General features: G+C 45.7%; 1 protein-coding gene across 2 annotated transcripts in view; it reads left to right on the top strand.

Moving 5' to 3' along the window:
- Positions 1-26547, top strand: part of LOC140394069 (uncharacterized) — a 405190-nt gene that overhangs the window by 375671 nt on the left and 2972 nt on the right. For both annotated transcript variants that reach the window (XM_072480880.1, XM_072480881.1), the window contains exons 69-73: positions 1160-1287; positions 7211-7366; positions 8581-8768; positions 14675-14763; positions 26288-26421. In XM_072480880.1, the coding sequence (XP_072336981.1) occupies positions 1160-1287; positions 7211-7366; positions 8581-8768; positions 14675-14763; positions 26288-26421 (695 nt within the window). The remainder of the gene's footprint in view (positions 1-1159; positions 1288-7210; positions 7367-8580; positions 8769-14674; positions 14764-26287; positions 26422-26547) is intronic.

Below are 26547 nucleotides of genomic sequence, written 5' to 3'. Positions count from 1 at the left end.
GAACAGTCTCTATGTTGAGATATTTTAAACCTTTTGGATAGTCAAAGATTTGCAGCATCATTTACTTTACCGTTTTAGCCAAAGAGTTAATATGGAGGAAAGGGGAAATGTATATGGATCAAGGTAACTCAAAAGAAATCCAGTTCAAGCCATTGGCCCATACCAAGATAAGATAATACATAGAATAAAATGTCTGCAAGGTCACTTAGCCTACATATTTAAAGTATTGTCGAGCAGAAATGAAGACCAAAAGACCAGTTGTGCAAACATCTCGTACATGGCCTAGCGAACATGCTACTCGTCAATGAAAGAAAAGGAATGATTTGTATTTATTTAGCACTGTTCATGACCACCAGATGTCCCAACATGCTTTTCAACCAAGTACTTTGAGGCACAATCAATTTAGTAATGTAGGAAATCCAGCAACCAATATGAGCATAAAAAAGTCCCACAGTCAGAAATATGATAATCACCAATTAATTTGTTTTTGTGATATTGTTTAAGGGATAAACAGATGCCTGGACCCCGGGGTAACTTGCCTCCTCTTCTTCAAAATAGTGCCTTGGGCCTTTTACATCCACTTGAGCAGGCTTAACACCTCATCTGAAAGATGTTGCAAACAGTGCATTGTTCCGTCAGGACTGCACTGGAGTGTCAGCCTTAATATGTGTATTCTAGCCCTTGACTGGGACTTGAACCCAGAATCTTATGACTCAGAGGTGAGCGTACAAACCATTGAGCCATGGGTGACACTCAAATGTGTTCACCAATTAGTGCAAGAACAGAATTGTTTTCATTTTAAATTTAGGGCAATCGTATGGCACCCTGACAAATTTGCAACTTGGACAAGATTTTTTAAAGAAAACAGGTCGTATTAATTGCTTGCCATTTACTATAGAACAATTGTGTAAAATGAATACTATTATTAATCAACATATATTAAAGTTTGTTCAAAAGCACTTGAGTCTGAGTCATGCAAGGTCATTATTGCACGGCTAACCATCTTTCCTTTTGCAACAGTGATCATGGGAAATCCACTGTCTTTACCTGTTCCATTCTGTTGTATAATTTGGGCTTTTGCATATTTACGACAACTTAAGATGTCTCCTATGTGAATAAAATCACTGAAAAAATATTGAATGTTTTCTCTTTTTTTTAGCCTTCCCTCTTCATTGTTATGGAAACAACAGTTTTATCTTTTACGTGATGACGTATTTCCAAAATTACTCTGAATTTCTGACTCTGAAGGATGTTTTTTCATTGATTCCTATGAACCGGACCACTGAGGTAAAAAAAGACTAATTATTTTGTGAAATGGAGTGGATTTTTCCACATCAACTTAATTTACCCGCAAAATTGACCACAGCATCTTCTTTAGTGGCCGAGTCGACGTTGGGAGCTCCCTATGATTTGTGAAGACTGTCATGTGAGAGTACCTTTAAGAAATGGGTGTTTATAAATGGGTGTGTATATAAATATCTGGAGAGAGAGTACCTTTAAGAAATGGGTGTTTATTACTGCAGTGATGTCAGAGAGTGGGTGGAGCTGGGCTGTTTGTCAGCTTTTTACTTTTGTTTTAGCTTGTTTACTGCAGGGTGTGTTTTAGTTTCGTTTTCAGAGCTGGATAGCCGCAGTCACAGCCAGAAGGTGTATTAGAGTCTCTCTCTGTAATCTAAAGACTGTAAATTGATTCTGGTGATTTAAAACTAATAACAGTAGTGACTTTAACCTGATGTGCTTCTGGTAAAAGGTGTTTTAAGTCTTATGGATGTTAAAAGGAAAGCTTAAAGGATTACTTCGTGTTGTATTCTTTGGGGGTTGTATTTGAAGTAATGCTTGCTAAGATGTTCACTGTATATTTTAAAAAGGTTAACTGAGTTCATAGAATAAACATTGTTTTGCTTTAAAAAATACTTTTCCATTTCTGCAGTACCACACCTGTAGAGTGGGCCGTGTGCTCCCCATACCACAATCTAGTAAAAGTTGTGGGTCAGGTCAACTCCATGATACATTTGGGGTTCTCTAAACCCTGGCCCATAACAAATTGGGGGTTTGTCCAGGATAAGAGTCTATCTATTGGATTGGCTTAGTGAACCTAAAGACAGTGAGGGGTGAGCATATTGTGGGTGCTTTTCAGGTGTGGTATTATAGTTTAAGTAGGGAGTGTGTTGTGGACAATCGCTCTTTCAGAGGCTCTGAAGTTTTGGGGAGTGGAGACGGTCACATACAGTACCTTACGGACAGAGACTAAAAGCGGACTGTTAGATTTGGCAAAAACATTACAGTTAACATTACCTGACAAAATGCGAAAAGATGAGGTAATTATGGCGGTGGCTAAGCATTTAAAGTTGCCGGAGATACAGTTTGACTCATTGGAAATGGAAAAAATTCAGTTACAAATTAAACAAATGGAACATGAGAAAGCATTAAAGCAGCTTGAATACGAAAGAGAGAGAGAGGAAAAAGAAAGAGAGGAAAAAGAGAGAGAAGAAAGGAAAACAGAAAGAATAGCTCTAGCAGAACAAAAAGAAAGAGAAAGGGTGATACAGATAAGGGAAAAAGATAAAGAGAGAGAGTTTGAACTTCAGAAAATGGCCATGAAGCATGACAGTCAGTTAAAATTGGCAGACGTAAAGGGAAATGTACAGTTGGATGATAGTGATGAGGATAGTGAGAAAGAGCGTCAACGTCGAAGGCTTGGTGGGAATCTATTTGAATATGTCCAAGTATTGCCAAGGTTTGACGAGAAGGAGGTGGAAACCTTTTTTCATTTCATTTGAGAAGGTGGCTAAACAAATGAAATGGCCACAGGACGTGTGGGCATTACTGATTCAAACAAAGCTGGTAGGTAGGGCTAGTGAAGTGTTTGCATCACTACCGGAGGAGGTATCTGAGACGTATGAAGAGGTGAAAAGATCCATGTTAGGTGCATATGAACTAGTGCCTGAAGCTTACAGACAAAGGTTTAGAAATTTAAGGAAAGTATTTGGTCAAACATACATGGACTTTGAAAGGCTCAAACAGAGTAATTTTGATAGGTGGCTAAGGGGTTTGAAAATAGACCAAATGTATGAAGCTCTCAGAGAAATTATACTTTTGGATGAGTTTAAACATTTATTTCCTGGTGTAGTGAGAACTCATGTGGAAGAGCAGAGGGTTAAAACTGTGAGATTAGCAGCAGAATTGACAGTTGATTATGAATTAGTTCATAAATCAAAGCGTAGTTTCTGACATCAGTTTCAGCCTGTGAGGGAGTGAAACTGGGGACATGAGAAATACTCAAGTGGCAAAGGTAAAGGTGATCTGATGGGAGATAATAAGGAGAGTGTACCTCAGATTAAAAAAGAAATCCAGGAGGGTGGAAAAGAAATGGAAAATTTCAAATGTTTTCACTGTAATAAACTAGGCCATGTAAAGTCACAGTATTGGTGGTTGAAGAAAAGCACTGGGAAGGCTGATGTGGTAAAACAGGATAAAACAGTGGGGGTTGTGAAAGTGGTAAAGGAAAGCCCAAGTAAAGCAGAGGAGGTGCAAAAGATTGTACAGCCTGATCAAAAGGTGATTGATAAGAAGGTGCCAGATCTATTTAAAGAATTTACTCGTGTGGGTAAAGTTTACTCATGTGTATCAGGAGAGGCAGGTAAAGAAGTCACAATTTTAAGAGATACGGGAGCCAGTCAATCTTTAATGGTAAGAGATGAGGAGTTATGTAGTTTGGGAAGAATGTTGCCAGAAAAGGTGGTAATATGTGTAATTCAGGGTGAGAGGAGTAGTGTTCCATTATATAAGGAAGGTTGGAAAGACCAGTGAAGAGTGGTGAAGTGGTAGTAGGAGTAATAGAGAAACTATCTTGTCCAGGAATACAATTTATCTTGGGTAACAATATAGCTGGATTGCAGGTGGAGTGATGCCTATTATGGTTGATAAGTCAGTGGAAAATCAGACAACTGAAGTGTTAAAGGACAAATATCCTGGGATTTTTACGGATTGTGTAGTTACAAGGTCGCAAAGTCACAGGTTAAAACAAGAGGAGAAATCAAAGAGTGAAGATGAAGTTGAAATGCAATTATCAAAACGATTTTTGATCAGATGGTTTAAAAAGAACAAGAACAGGTGGAGGATTACGTGTCAAATTTTAGGAAACAATTAAATAGAGCAGGTGAATTGGTTAGACAACATTTAAAAGTTGCCCAAAGTGTGATGAAACGGGTAGCGGACAAGAAATCCAAAGTTCGTAGTTTTGCCAGTGGAGATAAAGTTTTAGTGTTGTTACCAGTGGTAGGTGAACCTTTAAAAGCTAGGTTTTGCGGAACTTATCAGATTGAAAGGAAATTAAGTGAGGTGAATTATGTGGTAAAATCACCAGATAGAAGGAAGAATCACCGAGTGTGTCATGTGAATATGCTTAAAAGGTACTTTGAAAGGGAAGGAGAGAAAAAGGAGGATGATTCTAACTCAAAGTGACGAACCAAATCGAGATGATTGAATTTGCAAATTAAATTGGAAAACGAGGATGTTCTTAAAAATTGGGATAAATTATGGAGTTACCTTCCAGAAGAAAAACAGACTGACCTGAAAGAGCTATTGATATCATGTGGGCAAGTTTGTAAAGATAAATTGGGAAGTACTAAAATGGCTGCATGATGTAGATATGGGAAATGCTGTTCCGATCAAACAACATCCATACAGACTTAACCCTTTAAAATTGGCACAGGTTAACAAAGAGATTGAGCATATGCTTAAAAATGGCATAATTGAAGTGGGTTGCAGCCAACGGAGCTCATCCATAGTGATAGTACCAAAACCAGACAGTACCCAACGGTTGTGTGTGGACTATAGAAAGGTTAATGCACTTACAAGAACGGACTCTTATCCTATCCCACGTTTGGAGGATTGCATTGAGAAAGTGGGACAATCAGCTTTTATTTCCAAATTGGACTTAATTACAGGTTACTGGCAGGTACCTTGATCAGAAAGGGTGAAAGAGATTTCAGCTTTTGTGACTCCAGATGGTATATACCAATTCAAAGTTATGCCATTTGGCATGAAAAACGCCCCAGCCACATTTCAACGGTTAACTAACAAAGTTGTTTCAGGATTACCCAATTGTGCGGTATACATCAACGATCTGGTAATTTTTAGCCAGACATGGAAAGAACATTTACAACATCTGATGGAATTATTCGATCGACGTCAGGAGGCGGGTTTGGTGATAAACCTAGCCAAAAGTGAATTTGGAAAAGCCCAAGTCACTTTCCTTGGCCATACAATCAGACAGGGTTGAATGGTCACATGGTATGTGAAACCAACAGTTATTGAAGAGTTTTCAATACTCTAGAGACATAGGGAAATAAGGCGATTTCTTGGCATGAGTGGATTTGATCGAACATTTGTGCAAAGGTTTTGTAGCGTGATTGCTCCACTGATGGACTTGTTGAAGAAACTTCAAAAATGTCAGTGGACAGCAGAGTTTCAACAGGCATTTGACTGCCTGAAAGCTGTGATAACCAATGCTCCTGTGTTGGAGAATTACAAGGGACTCTGTAATCAGGTAGAACTAAAGGATCTGACTTTAAAGAGAAATGCCGAGGCGTAGAGAAATGGACGGATCGTACAGAGACCTTCTTGTTCAAAGAGACTGTCAATCGAGAAGGATTTCAGTTGGAGGAAGAAAAACGAAAAAAAATGGACTATATTATTATACCTGTTTGCGTGTGTTGTTTTTTGAAACAAAAAAGTATATTTACTGTGTGCATTTCTTAAAGGATAGTGAAAAGGTGAAAAATGAAACCATCTTGAAGTTGATGGTTTATTTTTTTTCTTGGGGGGAGGTGTCATGTGAGAGTACCTTTAAGAAATGGGTGTTTATAAATGGGTGTATATAAATATCTGTAATGAGAGTGCCTTCAAGAAATGGGTGTTTATTACTGCAGTGATGTCAGAGAGTGGGTGGAGCTGGGCTGTCTGTCAGCTTTTTACTTTTGTTTTAGGTTGTTTGCTGCAGGGTGTGTTTTAGTTTCGTTTTCAGAGCTGGATAGCTGCAGTCACAGCCAGGAGGTGTATTCGAGTCTCTCTCTGTAATCTAAAGACTGTAAATCGATCCTGGTGCTTTAAAACTAATAACAGTAGTGACTTTAACCTGATGTGCTTCTGGTAAAAGGTGTTTTAAGTCTTATGGATGTTAAAAGGAAAGCTTAAAGGATTACTTAGTGTTGTATTCTTTGGGGGTTGTATTTGAATTAATGCTTGCTAAGATGTTCACTATGTTTTAAAAAGGTTAACTTGAGTTCCTAGAATAAACATTGCTTTGCTTTAAAAATACTTTTCCATTTCTGCTGTACCACACCTGTAGAGTGGGCCGTGTGCTCCCCATACCACAATCTAGTAAAAATTGTGGGTCAGGTGAACTCCATGATACACTTTGGGGTTCTCTAAACCCTGGCCCATAACAAGACCCCTGCCCAGACTACAATGTAGAATGCCTGTAGAAGGAACATGGAAATCCTGTCCTTGTTTTTTTTCCTGGGATACTGTACCGTCCATCTGACGAGCACTTTCATGAATGGCCGAGTCAACTCTGTGAATTTTGTGGGACCAAATTTGCTCATGTCAAACAAGCCTGTGTTAGCAAACAAACACAATAAGATTAATTTTACGAGGCAGTGGTAGGTCTTTAGAAAATATATATTCTACATTTTCCTTCTTCCAGAATACTCCTAACTTGCTCTATCATCACAAACTAACTAACATTAACTTTTAGCATTGTCACTGTATTTGCGGTCTGACTATCTCACAGATGGAACATGAAAGCTTGATATAAGATTCAGACTGTAAACTCATGAATCTCTCCGAGGGTCGATTTCCTACTGTTTGGATCATTTTGGTCCTTTGGAAGAAGACTCACCTTTTTGGGAGAATAATCTGAGCAAGTGCAGGTAGCTGAGGAATGTCCTAAAACATGCATTTAAAGTGTTGGCATAGAGAGCAATGGAAGACTTGCTTAAACCCCTCCCATCACTGATCTGAATTTGAAAAAGAATTTACATCGTGTGTTTGGATTATTTCCACATTCCTACTCCACTGAAATTTCAGGCACTTTATCTGTTGTGACTTGACATCTGCAAATATACAAGCATACAAATCAGACTTTTAGCAGTTTTATGTGTGTGTACATCACAGGATTCAGAAATTCCCTGTTGTGTTTTTATAGGTTTTGAATAGCATTGACCCACGTGAATTGGCTAATGTCTTGAGGAAGCCTGGATTCATTGATGACAACCAGATTCTAACCATCATCCTCCTCAATATTAAACCCAACCAAAATCTGGCGACATTTATTGGTGCTTTCAACAACACTATCCAAGATGTGAGCTTCAAATTTTATTTATACTTGCGAGATCACGGGAATGAACACAGATAAACTGTAGTATGCATCCAAAGTGGTGTCTGTTATATCAGAGTCTACAATGTCAGAATACTGACCTGAGATCTGTGTGCCTCATTAACAGGAGGACTAGCAAGTGTTGACTGACAAGTGAATGTTGCTAGACTCACAAAGATTGTGGAATTTTGTTCTTCTCTGCACATTTCAGATCCACTGCTGACTTGAAAACTGGAGTTTTGCAATATTTACTCCAAAGGGAAGTTTCTGGCCAATGCATATTCTTAACTCAGTTATCTTTATTGGCCGTGTCCATAATTGGCCATATCAGTGTTTTGCACCCATGCCGCGATCGAGCGATCCTGTTAACCACAGGCACAAATCTCGTAATGGCCGCTGAATCTTGCAAGACGCCAAAAACACGAGTTGCACTGGCGAGATCACAATTTGTGATCTTCCCTGCTCCCAATCGGTGATGTAATGTAATGTAATTTCCATGAATTTCTCAGCTCACAACACCACCACCTCTCTTGCCGGCAGCATGACATCATGCCAGCGCAAATCACAACTGGTTTTCAAAGATGAAAAACAATTGTGCTGACCGCGCCTGGGGCACGGGAGTCTGTGTGTAGGCCCTGTGGGTTGAGAGACATGCTTGGGCATTGACTCTTGGCCCCATAGCAGTGCCACTGACACTGCCAGGGAAGAGTGGCAGGGGACACTTGCAGGGGGGGGCTACTCTCCTCCATTGTGAGGTGCTCTTCTGTGTGGGGTGAGGGGTTTCCCTTATTCGCCAGGAGCCCTGATGTCCATGGGCAAAAGGCAATGCCTTTGAAGGAGTTCCTTATGTCTGTGTGGAAGGGAAATGAGGGGGTGGGTCCCCGGTCCCCAATTTGAGATCTAATTTCCAGCGTTGCTGGCCTGTTAAAGCCTCGCCCCCTCCACTGTGACCCTCGCCAGCACTCTGAAATTCCAGGTTGCAGTTTAATCAGGCGAGAAAAGGGGGCTGTGAAGCCGGCGAGTTTCACACAGCTTTTCTCACCTGATCCAAAACCCTTTGCAAATTTGGGAAAATTCCACCTCCAAAATATTTCTCTGTTGTATCAACACACATTTCTGAGAAGATGTGGGAATTTGTGCTATCATGTTGCAATTTAAATATTTAGTTTGAAATAAACGAATTATCTTTTCCGTTTCAGAGTAATTTATCAGCTGCCATCTTAGAGGGTTTGTGGCCTCGCTTTACTGAAGACCTGCCTGACCTTAGTGATAAAGAGGTGGATGAATGGCTTAGTGTCAGATTAGCTCCATATCTTCCATTTATCAGCACACATCTCTTGGTTTCCAACAGCACCCTGAGAGTTCCATGCCTTGTCTACAGAAAAATGTAAGCATATTTCTAATCTTTCCTGAACTGAAATGCTTATAATTTTATGTAGAATTCCATTTAGAAGCAATGCATGCCTATGTGATTAGCACATGTCCTACTGCAAGATACCACATGTCACTATTGGCAACCAGAATACATGTTACATGTTAACATCTACAAATTTAGTTTAGTTTTGATTCTGTTCACTGAATTCCCAAATATATAGAGTGGGAAGTCAATCAGATCACACTCTGTCCATTATAACAACGTGTTGATTTAGAACCAACTTCTTAATACACGCTTATTCAGAATCAACAGAATACCATTCAGTCAGAATACAATCAGGACTGAGCTTATTGACCAAGTATATTCTCAAATATTCCTTAATGATGCCAGAATATCAACAATTATCTTTTAATAAATTATTTTTGTTAATTTAAAATATAAGTATAGTTCAGAGAATCCCTACAGTGCAGAAAGAGACCATTCAGCCCATCTGGTATGCACTGATCCTCTGAAAGAGCACTCCACCCAAGTTCACTCCCGGCCCTATCCCAATAACCCCTTAACCTAACCTGCACATCTTTCTTTTTGGAAGGCCGGAATTGAACCCGGGTCCCTGGTGCTGTGAGGTAGCAGTGCTAACCACTGTACCGCCCAGTTCACTGATGGCCCTAAAAGGTTACCTAATGAGTAACTGTACAGATAAAATTGAGTTCACAATACATCCTAAAGTTATTGAATTAATACAGAGCAGAGAACGTTAGGTCTGTTATGGAGCATAAACTTAACCATGGGACACAGTTCTCCCAAAAAATGACCAAGGCCGCGGTTCTCCTGACCAGTGTAAGTGCTCCCACCAGCGGGACAACGAGAGTGATCCTCATTAGTGTTGAGAGTGACACTGAAGTGTAATGCAATGTTACTTGGAATTTTTTTTTTAACCTGAATTTGGTTTTCCGTGCAGTTCCATGGCACACTGTGGTCCGTGCTGGAACTAAGAGGGGTAGGACTTGATCGGTCTGATAGATCCCACGTCTCTGAGATCGAAGTGCTATTTTCGATCTCATAAGCTGCTACATTAAATAGGCACTCAGTATCTCAGAAATACAGATCTCTTAGAATAAAATGAAAGTGATCTCATCTGTACCCCCAGACCCTTTAAAAAGTCTGTCAGCATGCCAAGTTTAAAGGCCTGTGAGATTAAGGTAAAAATTACCGCCTTAAAGTGGTAGAAGTTTTTGAAGTGATTTTTCGCACCATCAATTCAAATGCCCTTTAAAGTATAGAAGTGTGTCATATGCCTAGATCCTAAAAGTGTTGAACTGCATTATTTACATTCAGTTTCATGCCCCTTTGCCAACCAAAAACGTTTTAATTGACAGGTCGAGGCAGTTTCAAAGGGGAAATTCTGATTCTTTATTTACGTGGCTCTGCAGGGATCCATTTACTCGAGGGCAGCGAGTGGTTTCCTAACCGTAGTTTGTTTTAATGAGGCTGCCTCTTTGTTTTTAAGAACTTCCTAGAAAGTGCAGGGGCTGTGCCCCCGGCCCCCTGCAACTTTCTGGGCACACATACAGACTTCTGTATTTTAAAGGGCACTGAAATTGTCTGTGAAAACCACATCAAATGTTTCCACTACTTTAAAGGGATTACTTTTACCTACATCTCACAGACCTTTAAACTTGGCACACTAACAAACTTTTAAAAAGGTTTAGGGAGACAGATGGACCACTTTCACTTTAATCAGAGAGATGTGTATTTCCGTGATACAGGGTGACTGTTTAAAGGGTTTAAAGGCTTTAGATGGGCTGGGAGACGAAAGACTGGTTTGACACAAACACGAATCCCGATTATGGCCTGACGCAGGATTCAGTGGGTCATCGTGAATCCAGTGTCTAGCGAGTGGCTCCAGAAAAACTTCACCCTGCTGGTTGGCCGGCTGGATCTTAGTTGCAATCCTTGCCCACTTAGCCATTTTTTTGGAGGGTGACGTATTTCACAGCAGCCTTGAGAGTGGCGGGGGTTAAACATGCCAGCAGTCCGGCTCCTCTAAGATCGGAAGGGCGTCCTGACCTCAAAGTTCAGTGATAGCCCCCACCCCCACGGACATCACAAACCACTGTAGTCATTGCGCAATATCCCCAACCCTTGTCCACAGAGGGGCAACCCCCTCTCCACCATTGAAATGTTCAAGTCACCCTCCCCACCCCGACACCATGCAGACATCAGGGTTACCTGATGCCCATGGGCCTCCATCCTTACTGCTATCAGTCTGCCGCATCACCCATCAATTCCCCCTGCCCCGTCCCTCTCCCTCCACCACCCATCATCTCAGGCATCAGTCCACCACCCCTCTCTTAATTGTCGGCATCAGCAGCCCCACCCTCCCAGTGAACGACAGTGTTATGGGGTCGCCAATGGTCCTCCCCTTTCAAGCCTTGGCAGGGCCCGTCCTGACTCCCCCCAATCCTCGCTGGCGTTAGTCTGCCACCATGATCATCCTTGCCGGCATCAGACCCCCCCCCCCCCCCCCCAGCCCACCCCTCCTCGTCGGCATCAGTTCCCCCATCGCCTAATTGCTGGCACCTAGTATCTACCATGGGCAAGCCTCAGGAGCCATACTGACATAAAATCAAACTGTTTATGGAAAAACACTCATTAAAAAACATTTCATGCATTGAAATTTCTTTTACTAACCTATTATGAAAACAAACATTTCTATTCTGTAACCATTTGGAGCTGTCCATTAACCTGCTCACTTAGCAAGCATCCGACTGTGATAAATTTAGGAAATCCTAGTAAAATGGACCTCAAGCTTATGTCAACAAAGTGAAATATCAAGCACTGTCTTTATTAAAAACTCCACACTTCTTTAAAAATCTCAACCAGAGTGAAATATCTTGACAACTTTAATAGTCCAAAGAGTTTTGAAAGTTTCACTGAGTTTTGACAATTCTTTGACAGCTTGGCTGTTCCATTGAGCTTGTACACATCATCATGTCAACTTTAACAATCCTCAAGGGAACCATACCTCTCCCAAAGGATACCTTACTTCTCCCAAAAAGTGCCTTAGCTCTCCCTAAGATTGCCTCATCTCCCCCAAAGTTGTTCTGAGACCGTATCCGAAGGGATATCTTGCCTCCGCAAAAGAGTACCCCAACTATCCAAACAAATCCATTAAGGTTCAGATATGCTCCTAACAGCTCTAACCGAAACACTTAGGTTTCAGACCTCATCAAAATCACACTAAAGTGAAAGCAGCTGCTGATTAAATGGCCGAATACTTTGGGAACCGCCAATGTACTGTTGACAACCCGCTCCTATGCAAAGATGGCAGGGGGAGGGCTTCTGAAACTATGTCCTGCTGACATGTCTTGCAGGTGGAGAGCCTCTCTGTCTGCATAACAATTCAGGCTGTACTTTTTTCTGCCAAGTATTAGATATACGGTTAATTGGTGGGTGCAGTCTGCCTGACCTCTTCCTCCAGCAAAAACATTCCCAGAAGTAATGATAAGTGAAAAGTGGATTGCTAAGTTTCTGTCCTCTTTCTGTTGCTACTGGGTTTTTAAGGCTTCCTCAGTAGCAGTGAAACTGTCTTTTCAATAAGGTAGCAGGCTGTAGTTGTGCCCAGATAGTGAAACATCCCATAGGTATGCTGGAATGCTTTTGCGAGATGACCACCTTCCATCCTCAGATTGAAGAACCCACAGAACAATCTTTTAAAAAATGTGATTCTGGATCCATCCTGGAACCAGCGCTCCCAACAGCAACCAGAGACCCCCATAATTAACTGCTCACAATTCCGGCCTTGTTTTCCAGTGCTATGCTCAGCCAGGTCCAATACAAGCACTAGGGATGCTCCCATCGATGTTAATGTCTTCGGAACATGTAATTGAGACACTGTCTCGGTCAAGTACCAGGAAATTCAGGTCCATTGTGTTCATGACTAAGATATATTCTCTATTCCTCTTACTATCCTGCTACAATCCAATAAAATTTCTTGGACCACTAATTATGCATTATCATTATTCATTAATTCCTTATCAAGTAATGGTTGGGGGTTTATTATGTAATGCACTTACATCAGCCATGTACAATGCTACTTCTCATCAGGATCCACATAAGCTACTGAATTAATGTTTCAATCTGCTACCTTCCATGCCAATGAACTACAAATTGATTGAACAAATAATTAGGAGAAGAGTTCATTGTCGAAACAAGTAACATATTACAAAGGCACAGTTAGAATACAGTGATTCAGTATTAAATGGTTGATGCTGATAAAGTTTCCATACGGATCTGTATTTGAGACTGATAGAAATTTGTGACACTGATTTATGGTACGTTCCTTACTTACCTGAAGGGAAGGCAATGGCATAGTGGCATTGTCGCTGGACTAGTAAACCAGAAACCTGGATTCGAATTCCACCATTGAGGAATAAAAATACAAATCTGGATTTAAAAGTCTAATGATGTCCATTGTTGATTATTGTAAAAACCCATCTGATTCACTAACGTGCTTTAGCGAAGGAAATCTTTTACTTTAGCTGGTCTGAACTGTGACTCCATATCCAAAGCAATGTGGTCATAGAATCATAGAACCTACAGTGCAGAAGGAGGCCATTAGGCCCATTGAGTCTGCAACGGCTTTTAGAAAGAGCACCCTACTTAAGATGAAGATTACTTGAAGATGAATTGCTTGCCTTACCTTCCTCTAGAAGGATAGAGGTAATCTTCTGAGATTTAAAATAATCAATCACCATCTGTAATGGTGCCCTCCATTCTTCCGAGATCTTGCCTGAATTAATTTTTCCTTCCAAGCTATTATCTATGGGCGGTATCTTCCCAAAAGGGAACCAAGTCCCCGAGCAAGAGTGTTTAGCCTCCTGTTTCCCGGTACTCACAGTGCCAAGAAACACATGGCTATTCAACACGACTCACTTTTTTTACAATGGGGAGCTCTGCTCGCTGGAACTCCCAATTGTAGCCCCTCCCCATTGTAGCGAGAGATCGGGACATCATTTTTAAATGGTGTTCCGATCTCTGAGGTCCACTAAAAATCCCAACATCCCCTAAGCCTGAACTCAACATGGGACGTTCCCCCGGGTCCCCAGCCCCCACACCGGGCAACCTTGGCCCAATCGCGCACCTGCAAAATATGCCAGTTTGGCACCTTGGCAGTGCCAACCTGGCAGTGCTCTACCAGCTGACAGTGCCACCTGGACACCTTAACACTGCCAGGCTGTAACAAGGTGGTACTGCCAGTGTGCTAGGCTGGCACTGCCAGGGTACCCAGGTGGCACCAACAGTACCAGGGAACCGCTCTGCCTAAAGGGCATGCAGGTGGGTGCCTCCGATCCCCTTGGAGATCCCCACAAGTGCTGTTCCGACTGGTCCCCGTTTGTGGGGACCAGTATCAAATGGCGCTCGTTCGAGGTCCCCAAAGCCTCAGGTACCTTGTAAATCTGCACATTAGAGTAAGGCTTGCTGCCTCGCTTTAATATGCAATTTGCCAAAAATTGATCTCGCTCATTGCGGGCGGGATTCCCCTTGCAACGCCTCACGAGATTGCATTGAATCTCGCGAGGCGTTACCAGCTGGGTCGATCCCAGGAGCAGTCTCCCTGCTTTCACCGGCCACACTGCACCGCGGCAAGCTGCTTTTCTGGCGCAGCGTAGCTGGAAGATCGCGCCCTATATCTGGATCAGCTGTCTCAGTGCTAAATTTTCTTGATCACAGGAAAATTTGTACATCTAACCGACATGTATACCTGTACAATCTGTCCCCTTTCATTTTCTCTTTGGGTGTTGGAGATGCAATTTCTGATTTTTACAAAGACTCCCTGCTCCATGTACCAGATGAGCTTCAATTAAACTAGAATTAAAATGAAATTCTAATATGTTATTTAATTTCACCTTTAGTGTAGATACACTGAATGTTCTCTACAGAAAGTTGAATGCAGAAAAACGGTCTGAAATCTACAAAGGGATCAGAGCTTATCTACAACAAGGTAATGTAACATGGCTTTAAGTTACAGATATGTGATTATTACATTTGCTGTTAACTTCTTAGGTGAGAAAAAGGGAAAATTAGTAAGGGTTCTTGCTGCTAATCACCACCCAGTGACCTCTGCTAGAATTGTTCCTCGATGATTCATGAGAGAGGTCTGATTATGATACACATTCCAGTTGAATATCCTACTGTTACTGAATGTCTGGGCATTCGTATATCTCTGAAGAGCTGCAAAAATTGGAAAGGTATTCGGAAAATTGGAAAAGTAGCAGGAAACCAGTCTGTTTGTTGACGTTGGTTTGTTCTTCCTGTGTCATGATTGTTTTCAGTGATGTGTTCTATGTCAATATTTAGAATGGAAATTGCCCGTCTAAACATTTGTGAAGGAAATTTGTTTCACCTGGTTGATGAACCAATCAAATTACTTAAAATGTATATTGAAGGGCAGCACGGTGGCGCAGTGGGTTAGCCCTGCTGCCTCATGGCGCCGAGGTCCCAGGTTCGATCCCGGCTCTGGGTCACTCTCCGTGTGGAGTTTGCACATTCTCCCTGTGTTTGCGTGGGTTTCGCCCCCACAACCCAAAGATGGGCAGACTACTCAGGGTAGTGTCCTAGGCACAATCATTTTCAGCTGCTTCATCAATAACCTGCCTTGCATCATATGGTCAGAAGTTGGGATGTTTCCTGGGTCACTGTGGAGTTTGCACATTCTCTCCCTGTGTCTGCTTGGATTTCACCCACACAACCCAAAGATGTGTAGTGTAGGTGGATTGGCCACGCTAAATTGCCCCTTAATTGGAAAAATGAATTGGGTACTCTAAATTTATTTTTTTTAAATGCATATTGAAGAAAAGTTACATACTTCACCTCCACTATCTGAGGTTTCTCGGTGCTTATTTTCATGCCTACCCCAATACTTAACAGAACAGCTTACCTGAGGGGCAGCACTTTAATCTGGCCCCAGAATCATTGAAATTTGCTGCTAGGTGTCAGCCCTTCACTTCTTTACCAAAGCTCGAGCTATCCAGTTGCCCAGGCCAAACTCTGCCCCACACACCCACTTCTCAAGAAATCTCGAGGCAATTTTCATGCCCCTTGAACTGGCAACTATGAACGGTTTGTTTCCCTAGAACAAATCTCAAGAAAATTAGGTTTTTCAAAATTCAAAAAATTACATATTTCATGACAATTTAACTAAATTAATGCATTCTGTTGCCCTTGAAATCTGTTAAAAATACCTCAACCTGTCTCATAATTGTGACTTTGATTAGATATTTTCTTCATTGTTGTATTGGCAAATGAAAAAAAAAGATGGGACAAGATTCTCTGGTCTCCCCACGGCATTTTCCTCATCAGCGGGATAAGGCCACCGTTGACTGGCAGCCAGATCATCTGGTACTCCCCCTCCCCCGTCAACAAAATTTCCCATTGAATCCGCCCCACACTTCTGGGAAACCTGCGGCAGGGGTGTGCTGGAGGCAGGGCTTGAAGATCCCGCCAGCGTGAACAGACAGAAGATCTTGCCCACAATCTCTATTATGCTCCTTTGATTTGTTCTTCTCCTGGGTTGTTCGCAGTAATGTTCAGGAGATTTAGTTTTAATCTTCGATTGCAAATCTAGTCTATGTATTTGTGTGTGAGGTGATGCACGATCAATTGGACAAAGACGAGAGTTGAATACAACTGAGGCTTTATTACTCTAAGATATGTGGCCTCCCACAGCAGCTGGCGAAATGGCTGCTGTACGGAAGACACACATATTTATACTCTGCCTACTGGGCGGAGCCAGCAGGTAAGGACTACCGCTGTACCTGTAGTACAGGGTCTTACCATACATATCCTATGTACAACAGTGGTTTACCACATTCACCCCCTGTTAAAATTGAGTCCGGCGGGGGTGGTGGAGAATTATATACAGCAAGTTTGAGTTTAATGTACAGCATTGCAAAAACATTTATTTTGAAGTCCAGTGGTTAGACAGTCCCGAACCAGTTATAGGTTTAGTCGGTCCGGGGCCTTGATGTGCCGCTGGGAGCGACGCAGTGGTGGCGGCGATTCCGATGCTGGTCTGGTCCTCAGTGACTCCGGGAGCATGCCGAAATCCTCTTCATCCTCGGGCAGGGGGAGGACAGATGGTCCTGGGGGGGTTGCTGCTGGGAGCACCGGGGGAGGGGGGGGTGGAGCTGGGCCAGAGGTGTGTGTGTGTGTGGAACCTGCTGGTGCTAGGTCCCTGAGGGAGACAGTATCCTGGCGGCCGTCGGGATACACTACGTAGGCATACTGGAGGTTCGCGTGGACCAACTGCACCCTTTCTACCAATGGGTCCGCCTTGTTGAGTCAGACATGCCTAAGGAGGAGTATGGGTCCTGGAGCTGAGAGCCAAGTTGGGAGCGATAGCCTGGATGTGGTCTTCCTGGGGAAGGAAAAGAGACGTTCATGGGGTGTGTCGTCAGTGGCGGTGCACAGTAGTGACCGAATGGAGTGCAGTGCATTGGGGAGGACCTCCTGCCAGCAGGAGGCCGGGAGATTCCTGGACCGTAGGGCTAGTTGGACGGCCCTCCAGACCGTCCCGTTCTCCCTCTCTACCTGCCCGTTTCCCAGGGGTTTATAGCTGGTCATCCTGCTGGAGGCGATACCCCTGCTGAGCAGGAACTGACGCAGCTCATCACTCATGAATGAGGATCCCCTGTCACTGTGGATGTAGGCGGGGAAGCTGAACAGAGCGAAGATTGTGTTGAGGGCTTTGATGACGGTGGCAGACGTCATGGGATGGCGAAGGGGAATCTGGAGTACTCATCGACCACACTGAGGAAATACGTGTTACGGTCGGTGGAGGGGCGGGGCCCTTTGAAATCCACGCTGAGGCGTTCAAAGGGGCGGGAGGCCTTCATCAGGCGCGCGCGGTCCGGCTGGTAGGAGTGCATCCGCGCAGACCTGGCAGTCCCTGGTGATTGTCCGTACTTCCTCGACAGAGTAGGGCAGATTGCGGGCCTTTATGAAATGATACAACGCTGTGACTCCCGGGTGACAAAGGCTGTCGTGCAGGGTCCGGAGTCGGTCTATTTGTGCGCTGGCACATGTACCTTGGGATAAGGCTTCTGGGGGCTTGTTGAGCTTGCCGGGCCGATACAAAATCTCGTAGTTATAGGTGGAGAGCTCGACCCTCCACCTCAAGATTTTATCATTTTTGATCTTGCCCCGCTGTGTGTTATTAAACATGAAGGCTACTGACCGTTGGTCAATGAGGAGAGTGAATCTCCTGCCGGCCAGGTAATGCCTCAATGCCGCACAGCTTCAACGATAGCTTGGGCCTCTTTTTCGACGGAAGAGTGCTGAATTTCGGAGGCATGAAGGGTGCGGGAAAAGAATGCCACGGGCCTGCCTGCCTGCCCGATTGAGAGCGGCGGCGAGGGCGACGTCTGATGTGTCGCTCTCTACTTGAAAGGGCAGCATCTCGTCTACTGTGTGCATCGCGGCCTTGGCGACATCGGCTCTGATACGGTCGTAGGCATGTTGAGCTTTGGCCGTCGGGGGAAAAAGGACTGCATGAGTGGGCAGACCTTGTCCGCATAGTTTGGGTCGCACTGGGCTTAGTATGAAAAGAACCCCAGGCAGCGTTTGAGGGCCTTGGGGCAGTGGGGGAGGGGGCGCTCCATGAGGGGGAGCATGCGGTCGGGATCGAGCCTCAGAACTCCGTTCTGGACCACGTAGCCGAGGATGGCTAAGCGGTTCATGCTGAATACGCACTTCTTGTTATAGGTGAGGTTTAGGAGAGTGGCGGTGTAAAGAAATTTTGCAAGGTTGGCATCGTGGTCCTGCTGATCGTGGCCGCAGATGGTGACATTGTCTCGGTATGGGAAGGTGGCCCGCAATCCGTACCGGTCGACCATTCAGTCCATCTCCCTTTGGAAGACCGTGACCCCGTTGGTGATGCCGAAGGGAACCCTGAGGAAGTGATAGAGGCGACCATCTGCCTCGAAGGCAGTGGATGGACGGTCCGCCTTACGGATGGGGAGCTGGTGGTAGGCGGATTTGAGGTCTACAGTTCAGAAGACACGGTACTGTGCAATCTGATTGACCATATCAGATATGCGTGGGAGGGGGTACGCGTCGAGCTGCGTGTACCTGTTGATGGTCTGGCTGTAGTCCACGACCATTCTGTGTTTCTCCCCAGTTTTAACTACTACCACTTGGGCTCTCCAGGGGCTGTTGCTGGCCTCGATGATGCCCTCCCGAAGCAGCCGCTGGACCTCTGACCTGATGAAGGTCCTGTCCTGGGTGATGTACCGTCTGCTCCTGGTGGCGACGGGTTTGCAATCCGGGGTTAGGTTTGTGAAAAGGGAAGTTGGGTTGACCTTTAGGGTCGCGAGGCCGTACACAGTACGGGGTGGTAGGGGACCGCCGAATATCAAGGTTAGGCTCTGGAGGTTACACTGGAAGTCCAGACCGAGTAGCAGGGCAGCGCAGAGATTGGGGAGGACATAGAGGCGGAAGCCGCTGAATTCTACGCCCTGGACCGTGACTGTACAGTACCCCCGCATCGCCATGAAGTGGGATCAGGAGGCCAGGGAGATTCTCTGCTTGGCTGGGTAGACCGCGAGGGAGCAGCGCCTTACCGTATCTGGGTGGATGAAGCTTTCGGTGCTCCCAGAGTCCAGTAGGCAAGAGGTCATGTGCCCATCGATCTTAACGCTGGGCGAGGCGGTGGCCAGGTTGTGCGGGCGAGACTGGTCGTTGGTGACCGAGGCGAGTCGTGGCTGGTCGTCGCTGGTGTCGGACGATGGGGTGCCCGGGGGGCATGGGTCCTGGAACGATGGTGGTGCCCATGTGCTGTGGAGAAGACAAGGGGTGGCTTTTCACAGTAACTTCCTTGAAGCCTACTCGTGACAATTAGCGATTTTCATTTCATTTCATTTCATGGTACCGAGGTCGTACCGTGGAGATCTTGGGGTGGACAAAATGGTGGCACCCACTGGCCGCACGTGGCGGGGGTTGAAACAGATGGCGGCGCCCATGGGCCGCACGTGTTCCGCGGAGGGGAAGATGGCGGCGCCCACTGGCTGCGCGTGGTCTGAGGGGGAAAAGATGGTGGCGCCCCGTGGTCTGAGGGGGGGAAGATGGCAGTGCCCATTGGCCGCACGCGTCCTGGGGAGGTGAAGATGGCGACGCCCAGTGTGCGTAAACGAGAGGGGTCAGGGCGATAGCGGCGACTGAGCGGGCCTGGCACACTGTGGCGAAGTGCACCTTCTTACCACAGGCCTTACAAAGGGCGGCGCGGGCTGGGCAGCGTTGGCGGGGGGTGTTTTTGTTGGCCGCAGAAGTAACATTGGTGACCCCTGGGATTGGCTGGCTGGCGCAGGCGTATTGGCTGGGTAAGGCCCCCGCTGGGGCGGCCGTCTGTGGGGTCCACGATGCGTAGGAGGGTCACGCGGCTGGGGGTGCAGGCCTGAATATTGCCCGAGGCGATGGTCATGGATAGCGCCAGTTACTTTGTCTCTGCGAGGTCGAGTGTGGCCCCCTCTAAATGTCACTGGCGTATGAGGTCTGAGCCAATCCCCGTAACAAAAGCGTCCCGCATCAGGAGGTTCAAATGTTCCGTGGCCGTGACGGCCTGACAGTCACAGTCTCTGACTAATCAATTTCTCCGTAGATCTCTAATAACACAGACCAGGGGCGAGATTCTCCGACCCCCCGCCGGGTCGGAGAATCGCCGGGGGCTGGCGTGAATCCCGCCCCCGCCGGTTGCCGAATTCTCCGGCACCGGATATTCGGCGGGGGCGGGAATCGCGCTGGTTGGCGAGCCCCACCCAGCGATTCTCCGGCCCGGATGGGCCGAAGTCCCGCTGCTAGATTGCCTTGTCCCGCCGGCGTGGATTAAACCACCTCTCTTACCGGCAGGACAAGGCGGCGCGGGCGTGCTCCGGGGTCCTGGGGGGGGGGGGGCGCGGGGCGATCTGGCCCCCGGGGGGGGGGGGGGTCACGGTGGCCTGGCCTGCGATCGGGGCCCACCGATCCGCGGGCGGGCCTGTGCCGTGGGGGCACTCTTTTCCTTCCGCCTTCGCCACGGTCTCCACCATGGTGGAGGCGGAAGAGACCCCCTCCACTGCGCATGCGTGGGGATGCCGTGAGCGGCCACTGACGCTCCAGCGCATGCGCCGCCCGGCAATGTCATTTCCGCGCCAGCTGGCGGGGCACCAAAGACCTTTCCCGCCAGCTGGCGGGGCGGAAATCAGTCCGGCGCGGGCCTAGCCCCTCAAGGTTAGGGCTTAGCCCCTCAAGATGCGGAGGATTCCGCACCTTTGGGACGGCGTGATGCCGGACTGATTCGCGCCGTTTTTGGCGCCAGTCGGCGGACATCGCGCCGATTACGGAGAATTTCGCCCCAGAATCTCAGATAAGTAAAAGAGAACATATTTGTTGGATCACATTAAATACCAGCATGGTGGCGGCAATGCTGCCTCATACTGCCAGAAACCCAGATTCGATTCCGACCTTGGGTGACTGTGTGGAGTTTACACATTCTCCCCATGTCTGTGTGGGTTTTCTTCAGTGCTCCGGTTTCCTTCCGGTTCAAAGATGTGGAAGGAATCCACCAGGTTAGGTGGATTGGCCATGCAAAATTGCTAAAATTGTCCCTTGGTGTCCAAAGGTTAGGTGGGGTTACGGGGAGAGGGCAGGGGAATCGGTCTAGGTTACGGTGCAGACTCGATGGGCCAAATGGCCTCCTTCTGCACTATAGGGATTCTAGAATACTGACCAGCATTTCATAAAGCTAGTTTCATCCAGCACTGCTTGAAGTGGATGTTCAAAGCTGGATGGAGGGAAAGAAGAACAAATTCAAATTGTAGGTCCCATTTTGTTGATGACTGTTTTCACATCTGTCTAGTTATTTAATTCGATTAAAAAACAATCATTTCCCTTTCCTCGCTATCCTTTGAAGTTTTAGGATTTTTGAGTTGCTGTTAATGTGACTCACTTTGTGATATATTATGTGAACATCATGGTTCTCATTAATTGTGCGTTGAAAGGAATATTTAATGGGATTTGATTATGATACTCAAAAGCGTTTGGCTGGGATTTTCTGGCCCCATTGTGGCAGGACCCACTGTGGGAGATTCAGCACTCCAACCAAAGGTCCATTGACTCTGACAGGACAAGATAATCACAGCAGTGGATGAGGCCAGCAAATCTCACCCTTTGTTTTGGTGGAAATTAAAAATTAAAGGAATGTTATGGATCAGTCATTTGAAATTGGAATAGGAAAAGGGACATAAAGTGACAATACTTTTGGCTGAATGTTTTGGAAGTATTTCACACATGAATTAAACTAACCACTCATGGAATCAACCTTTGATTAAATTTATGCTCAAGACACGTTTTACTAACCTACTTCCAAACTCTAATAACTTCCAAGACCTTTGATACTTCCCTGGTGATTTTTTTTTTTTAATTTAGTGTGCCCATTTTGTTTTTCCCAATGAAGGGGCAATTTAGCATGGCCAATCCACCTACCCTGCACATCTTTGGGTTGTGGGGTGAGACTCACGCAGACACGGGGAGATTGTGCAAATTCCACACGGACAGTGACCCGGGTCCGGAATCGGCGCCAGTGCTAGCCACTGAGCCACCGTGCCATTCGTGCCACCCTGTCCCATGTGCTGACCTTGAGACGCAGCCACATCAGAGAGGCGGAACTCGGGTGAGCTTGTGGCCGCCATCCCCACTTCACTCAGCACCCCCTCCTTCTGGTCAGTGCCCATAGGGCCCTGGGATTCACCTTGGGATGGAGGGGCAGCTTGTTTGAGCCCCGGCTGCCCTTGCATCATCTGGCTCTGCTAGCCTTGGCAGTTCCCCATGGTCCGCACCATTGTGTCGACACCCTCTACGATGCTTCTCAGTGACTGGGACATGCTCTGCAATGCCTGAGCTATGCCCACCTACACCTGGGACAAGCTCCACAGTGTCTCGACCATGCCAATCTGAGAGCGGAACATCAAGGTCGGACGAGTTTTGGGTGTTTCCCCCCAGCTAGTCAGACATTCTGCCGAGACCCTCAGCCATGGCCATCACCGACTGCGTGACGCCTTGCACACCTTCACTCATGGTTTAGCACACTGGTTTAGCACGCTGGACTAAATCGATGGCTTTTAAAGCAGAACAAGGCAGACCGCTGAACAAAACGGACTACTGCAAAGAAGTTTACCGACAACTCAACAACCAGGAACACTACAGCCAGTTACCCGCAGATCCGACCAAGGAACACATCCGCCAACTCAACAGACTGATCAAGACCTTGGATCCAGACCTTCAGAGCACCCTACGTGCTCTCATCCCACGTACTCCCCGCATTGGAGATCTCTACTGCCTCCCGAAAATACACAAGGCCACCACACCAGGCCGTCCTATCGTATCAGGCAATGGGACCCTGTGTGAGAACCTCTCTGGCTACATCGAGGGCATCTTGAAACCCATCGTACAAGGTACGCCCAGCTTCTGTCGCGACACGACGGACTTCCTACAGAAACTCAGCACCCATGGACCAGTTGAACCAGGAACATTCTTCGTCACAATGGACGTCTCGGCACTCTACACCAGCATTCCCCATGACGACGGCATTGCTGCAACAGCCTCAGTACTCAACACCGACAACTGCCAATCTCCAGACGCAATTCTGCAACTCATCCGCTTCATTCTGGATCACAACGTCTTCACCTTCGACAACAAGTTCTTCATCCAGACGCACGGAACAGTCATGGGGACCAAATTCGCACCTCCTTATGCCAACATCTTCATGCACAAGTTTGAACAAGACCTCCTCACCGCACAGGACCTTCAACTGACGTTATACACCAGATACATCGATGACATTTTTTTCCTTTGGACCCACGGCGAAGAATCAGTGAAATGACTACACGATGATATCAATAAGTTCCATCCCACCATCAGACTCACCATGGACTACTCTCCAAAATCAGTTGCATTCTTGGACACACTCATCTCCATCAAGGACAGTCACCTCAGCACTTTGCTTTACCGCAAGCCCACGGATAACCTCACGATGCTCCACTTCTCCAGCTTCCACCCTAAACACATTAAAGAAGCCATCCCCTATGGACAAGCCCTCCGTATACACAGGATCTGCTCAGATGAGGAGGAGCGTAACAGACATCTACAGATGCTGAAAAATGCCCTCGTACGAACGGGATATGGCGCTCGACTCATCGATCGACAGTTCCAACGCGCCACAGCAAAAAACCGCACCGACCACCTCAGAAGACAAACACGGGACACAACCGACAGAGTACCCTTCGTTGTCCAGTACTTTCCCGGAGAGGAGAAACTACGACATCTTCTTCGCAGCCTTCAACACGTCATCGATGAAGATGAACATCTTGCCAAGGTCATCCCCACACCCCCACTACTTGCCTTCAAACAACCGCGCAACCTCAAACAAACCATTGTTTGCAGCAAACTACCCAGCCTTCAAAACAGCGACCACGATACCACACAACCCTGCTATGGCAATCTCTGCAAGAGTGCCAGATCATCGACATGGGTACCACCATTACACGTGAAAACACCACTCACCAGGTACGCGGTACATACTCGTGCGACTCGGCCAATGTTGTCTACCTCATACGCTGCAGGAAAGGATATCCCGAAGCATGGTACATTGGCGAGACCATGCAGATGCTGCGACAACGAATAAACGGACATCGTGCGACAATCACCAGGCAGGAATGTTCCCTTCCAGTCGGGGAACACTTCAGCAGTCAAGGGCATTCAGCCTCTGTTCTCCGGGTAAGCGTTCTCCAAGGCGGCTTTCAGGACGCGCGACAACGTAGAATCGCCGTGCAGAAACTTATAGCCAAGTTCCGCACACATGAGTGCGGCCTCAACTGGGACCTGGGATTCCTGTCGCATTACATTCATCCCCCACCATCTGACCTGGGCTTGTGAAATCCTACCAACTGTCCTGGCTTGAGACAATTCACACCTCTTTAACCTGGGGTTATCCCATCTCTGGATCTGTAAACACTTAATTACGTGAAAATGCTCGCATTCAAAGCATTGTCTTGCATCTTTGAATTTGTCTATATATATGTTTCTGGAACATACCTCTTCATTCACTTGAGGAAGGAGCAGTGCTCCAAAAGCTAGTGACATCGAAACAAACCTGTTGGACTTTAACCTGGTGTTGTAAGACTTCTTACTGTGCTCATCCCAGTCCAACGCCGGCATCTCCACATCAGGACTTTAACCTGGTGTTGTCAGACTTCTTACTGTAAAGAAATATAAACCTAGTTTGTGGAATCTTGTAATTTAATTCAAAATGTAGTATGATACTGTTAAAACTCTGCAGCACTCCATCCGTGGCTGATGCATCCTTCCTAAGATGTGATGCCAAAAAACCCTCAGTACTCCAGGTGTGATCTAATCATTGCTTTGTACAGCTGCAGCATGATTTGTACCACCTTGTATTCTCGTCCACTAAGTATAAAGACCAGCATTCCGTTAGTCTTTTGATTATTTCCTGTCCTGTACTTCTCATTGACATTTTTAAAGTTTTTGTACCTTCACCTCCCGTAAGTCCCCTTGGACCTCGGCCATTTCTAGTTTTTCACCATTGGAAAACAAGCTTGTTCCAAGGATCTCCTTCTTCAGTACCATGTTGGAGATTTTGCATATGGATTTGGAACCTAGCCCCCTAGCAGCCATATTTAGGATGTCAGCCCTGTTGCAGATGGGTGTGGGGGTGGATGTCTTAGCCTTCGCGTTGTTGATTGTTCGCAGGCGGATTCTGTTGGAGTGGAGGTCAGCTTTTTCACCCAGTGCCTTGGTGTGGCTGGGGGATCCCCTGGAGTTTTTGCACCTTGAGAAAGTTCAATACACTAAGGGGTGCAATTGAGGGGTTCTTTAAAGAGCTAGTCACTGTCAGCTGTTAAGTTGAGCGGGGTGCGTGGTGGGGGGGGGGGGGGTTGATGCTGCTGTGTTTAGTTGTTTTGTTTTATGATTTTATATTTATTTTTAAAAATTTAATTAAAATATTTTTAAAAAGAAAACAAGCATGCTCTGTCCTTTTAAGTGTTTGGCCTCGCGTGTGACTACAGTGAAATCCATTTACCACTGTTTATCAGTATCTATTAATGGTGTGTATCCATCCATATTGCCTACAATGCTGCCTATCTTTGTATCATTGGCAAATTTGGATATGTGGCTTTTTATCTCATCTAAGTCATTAATAAATGCAATGAATAGTTGAAGCAAATTACTGCTAGACACTGTTGCAAAATAGAGTACCTGCCCTTATCTTTACTATCTGTCTTCTGCTGCTCAGCCAATTTCCTAAGAAGACCAACTGTTTGCCTTCACTGTAAAATATACTAGAGGAAATATTTTAGTTTTTATTGATAAATATGTAGATGAAACACAGTATATGAAATGCGAGATGGATTCATTTTCTACATATTGATTTTTAAAATTCTCCTTGATAACAATGTTTTGTTCACTTTGCGTAACAGGTCCCAAACCAAAATGCTATAATGCGAGTGATCCAGTCCTGAACTCCACTGCTTGGTTTACTCAATATATAGGACTATATTTGAGTCAAATGTCACTGACTGATCTTCAGTCTTTCTTTAATAATGAAACACTGGTAAGTATTTTCCGTTTACCCTATTCTGAGAATCAACACTTGTATCAACAAAAAGAGGAATGACTCATAACTTCTCTTATTCTGAAATGTGTAGAGTATGTGAAGGTGGCCTCCTGAGAAGTGAAT

This window comes from Scyliorhinus torazame, chromosome 17 (genome assembly GCF_047496885.1).
Source record: "Scyliorhinus torazame isolate Kashiwa2021f chromosome 17, sScyTor2.1, whole genome shotgun sequence".
In the NCBI taxonomy this organism is placed as follows: domain Eukaryota; kingdom Metazoa; phylum Chordata; class Chondrichthyes; order Carcharhiniformes; family Scyliorhinidae; genus Scyliorhinus; species Scyliorhinus torazame.
This window is presented reverse-complemented; position numbering and strand designations above follow the sequence as displayed.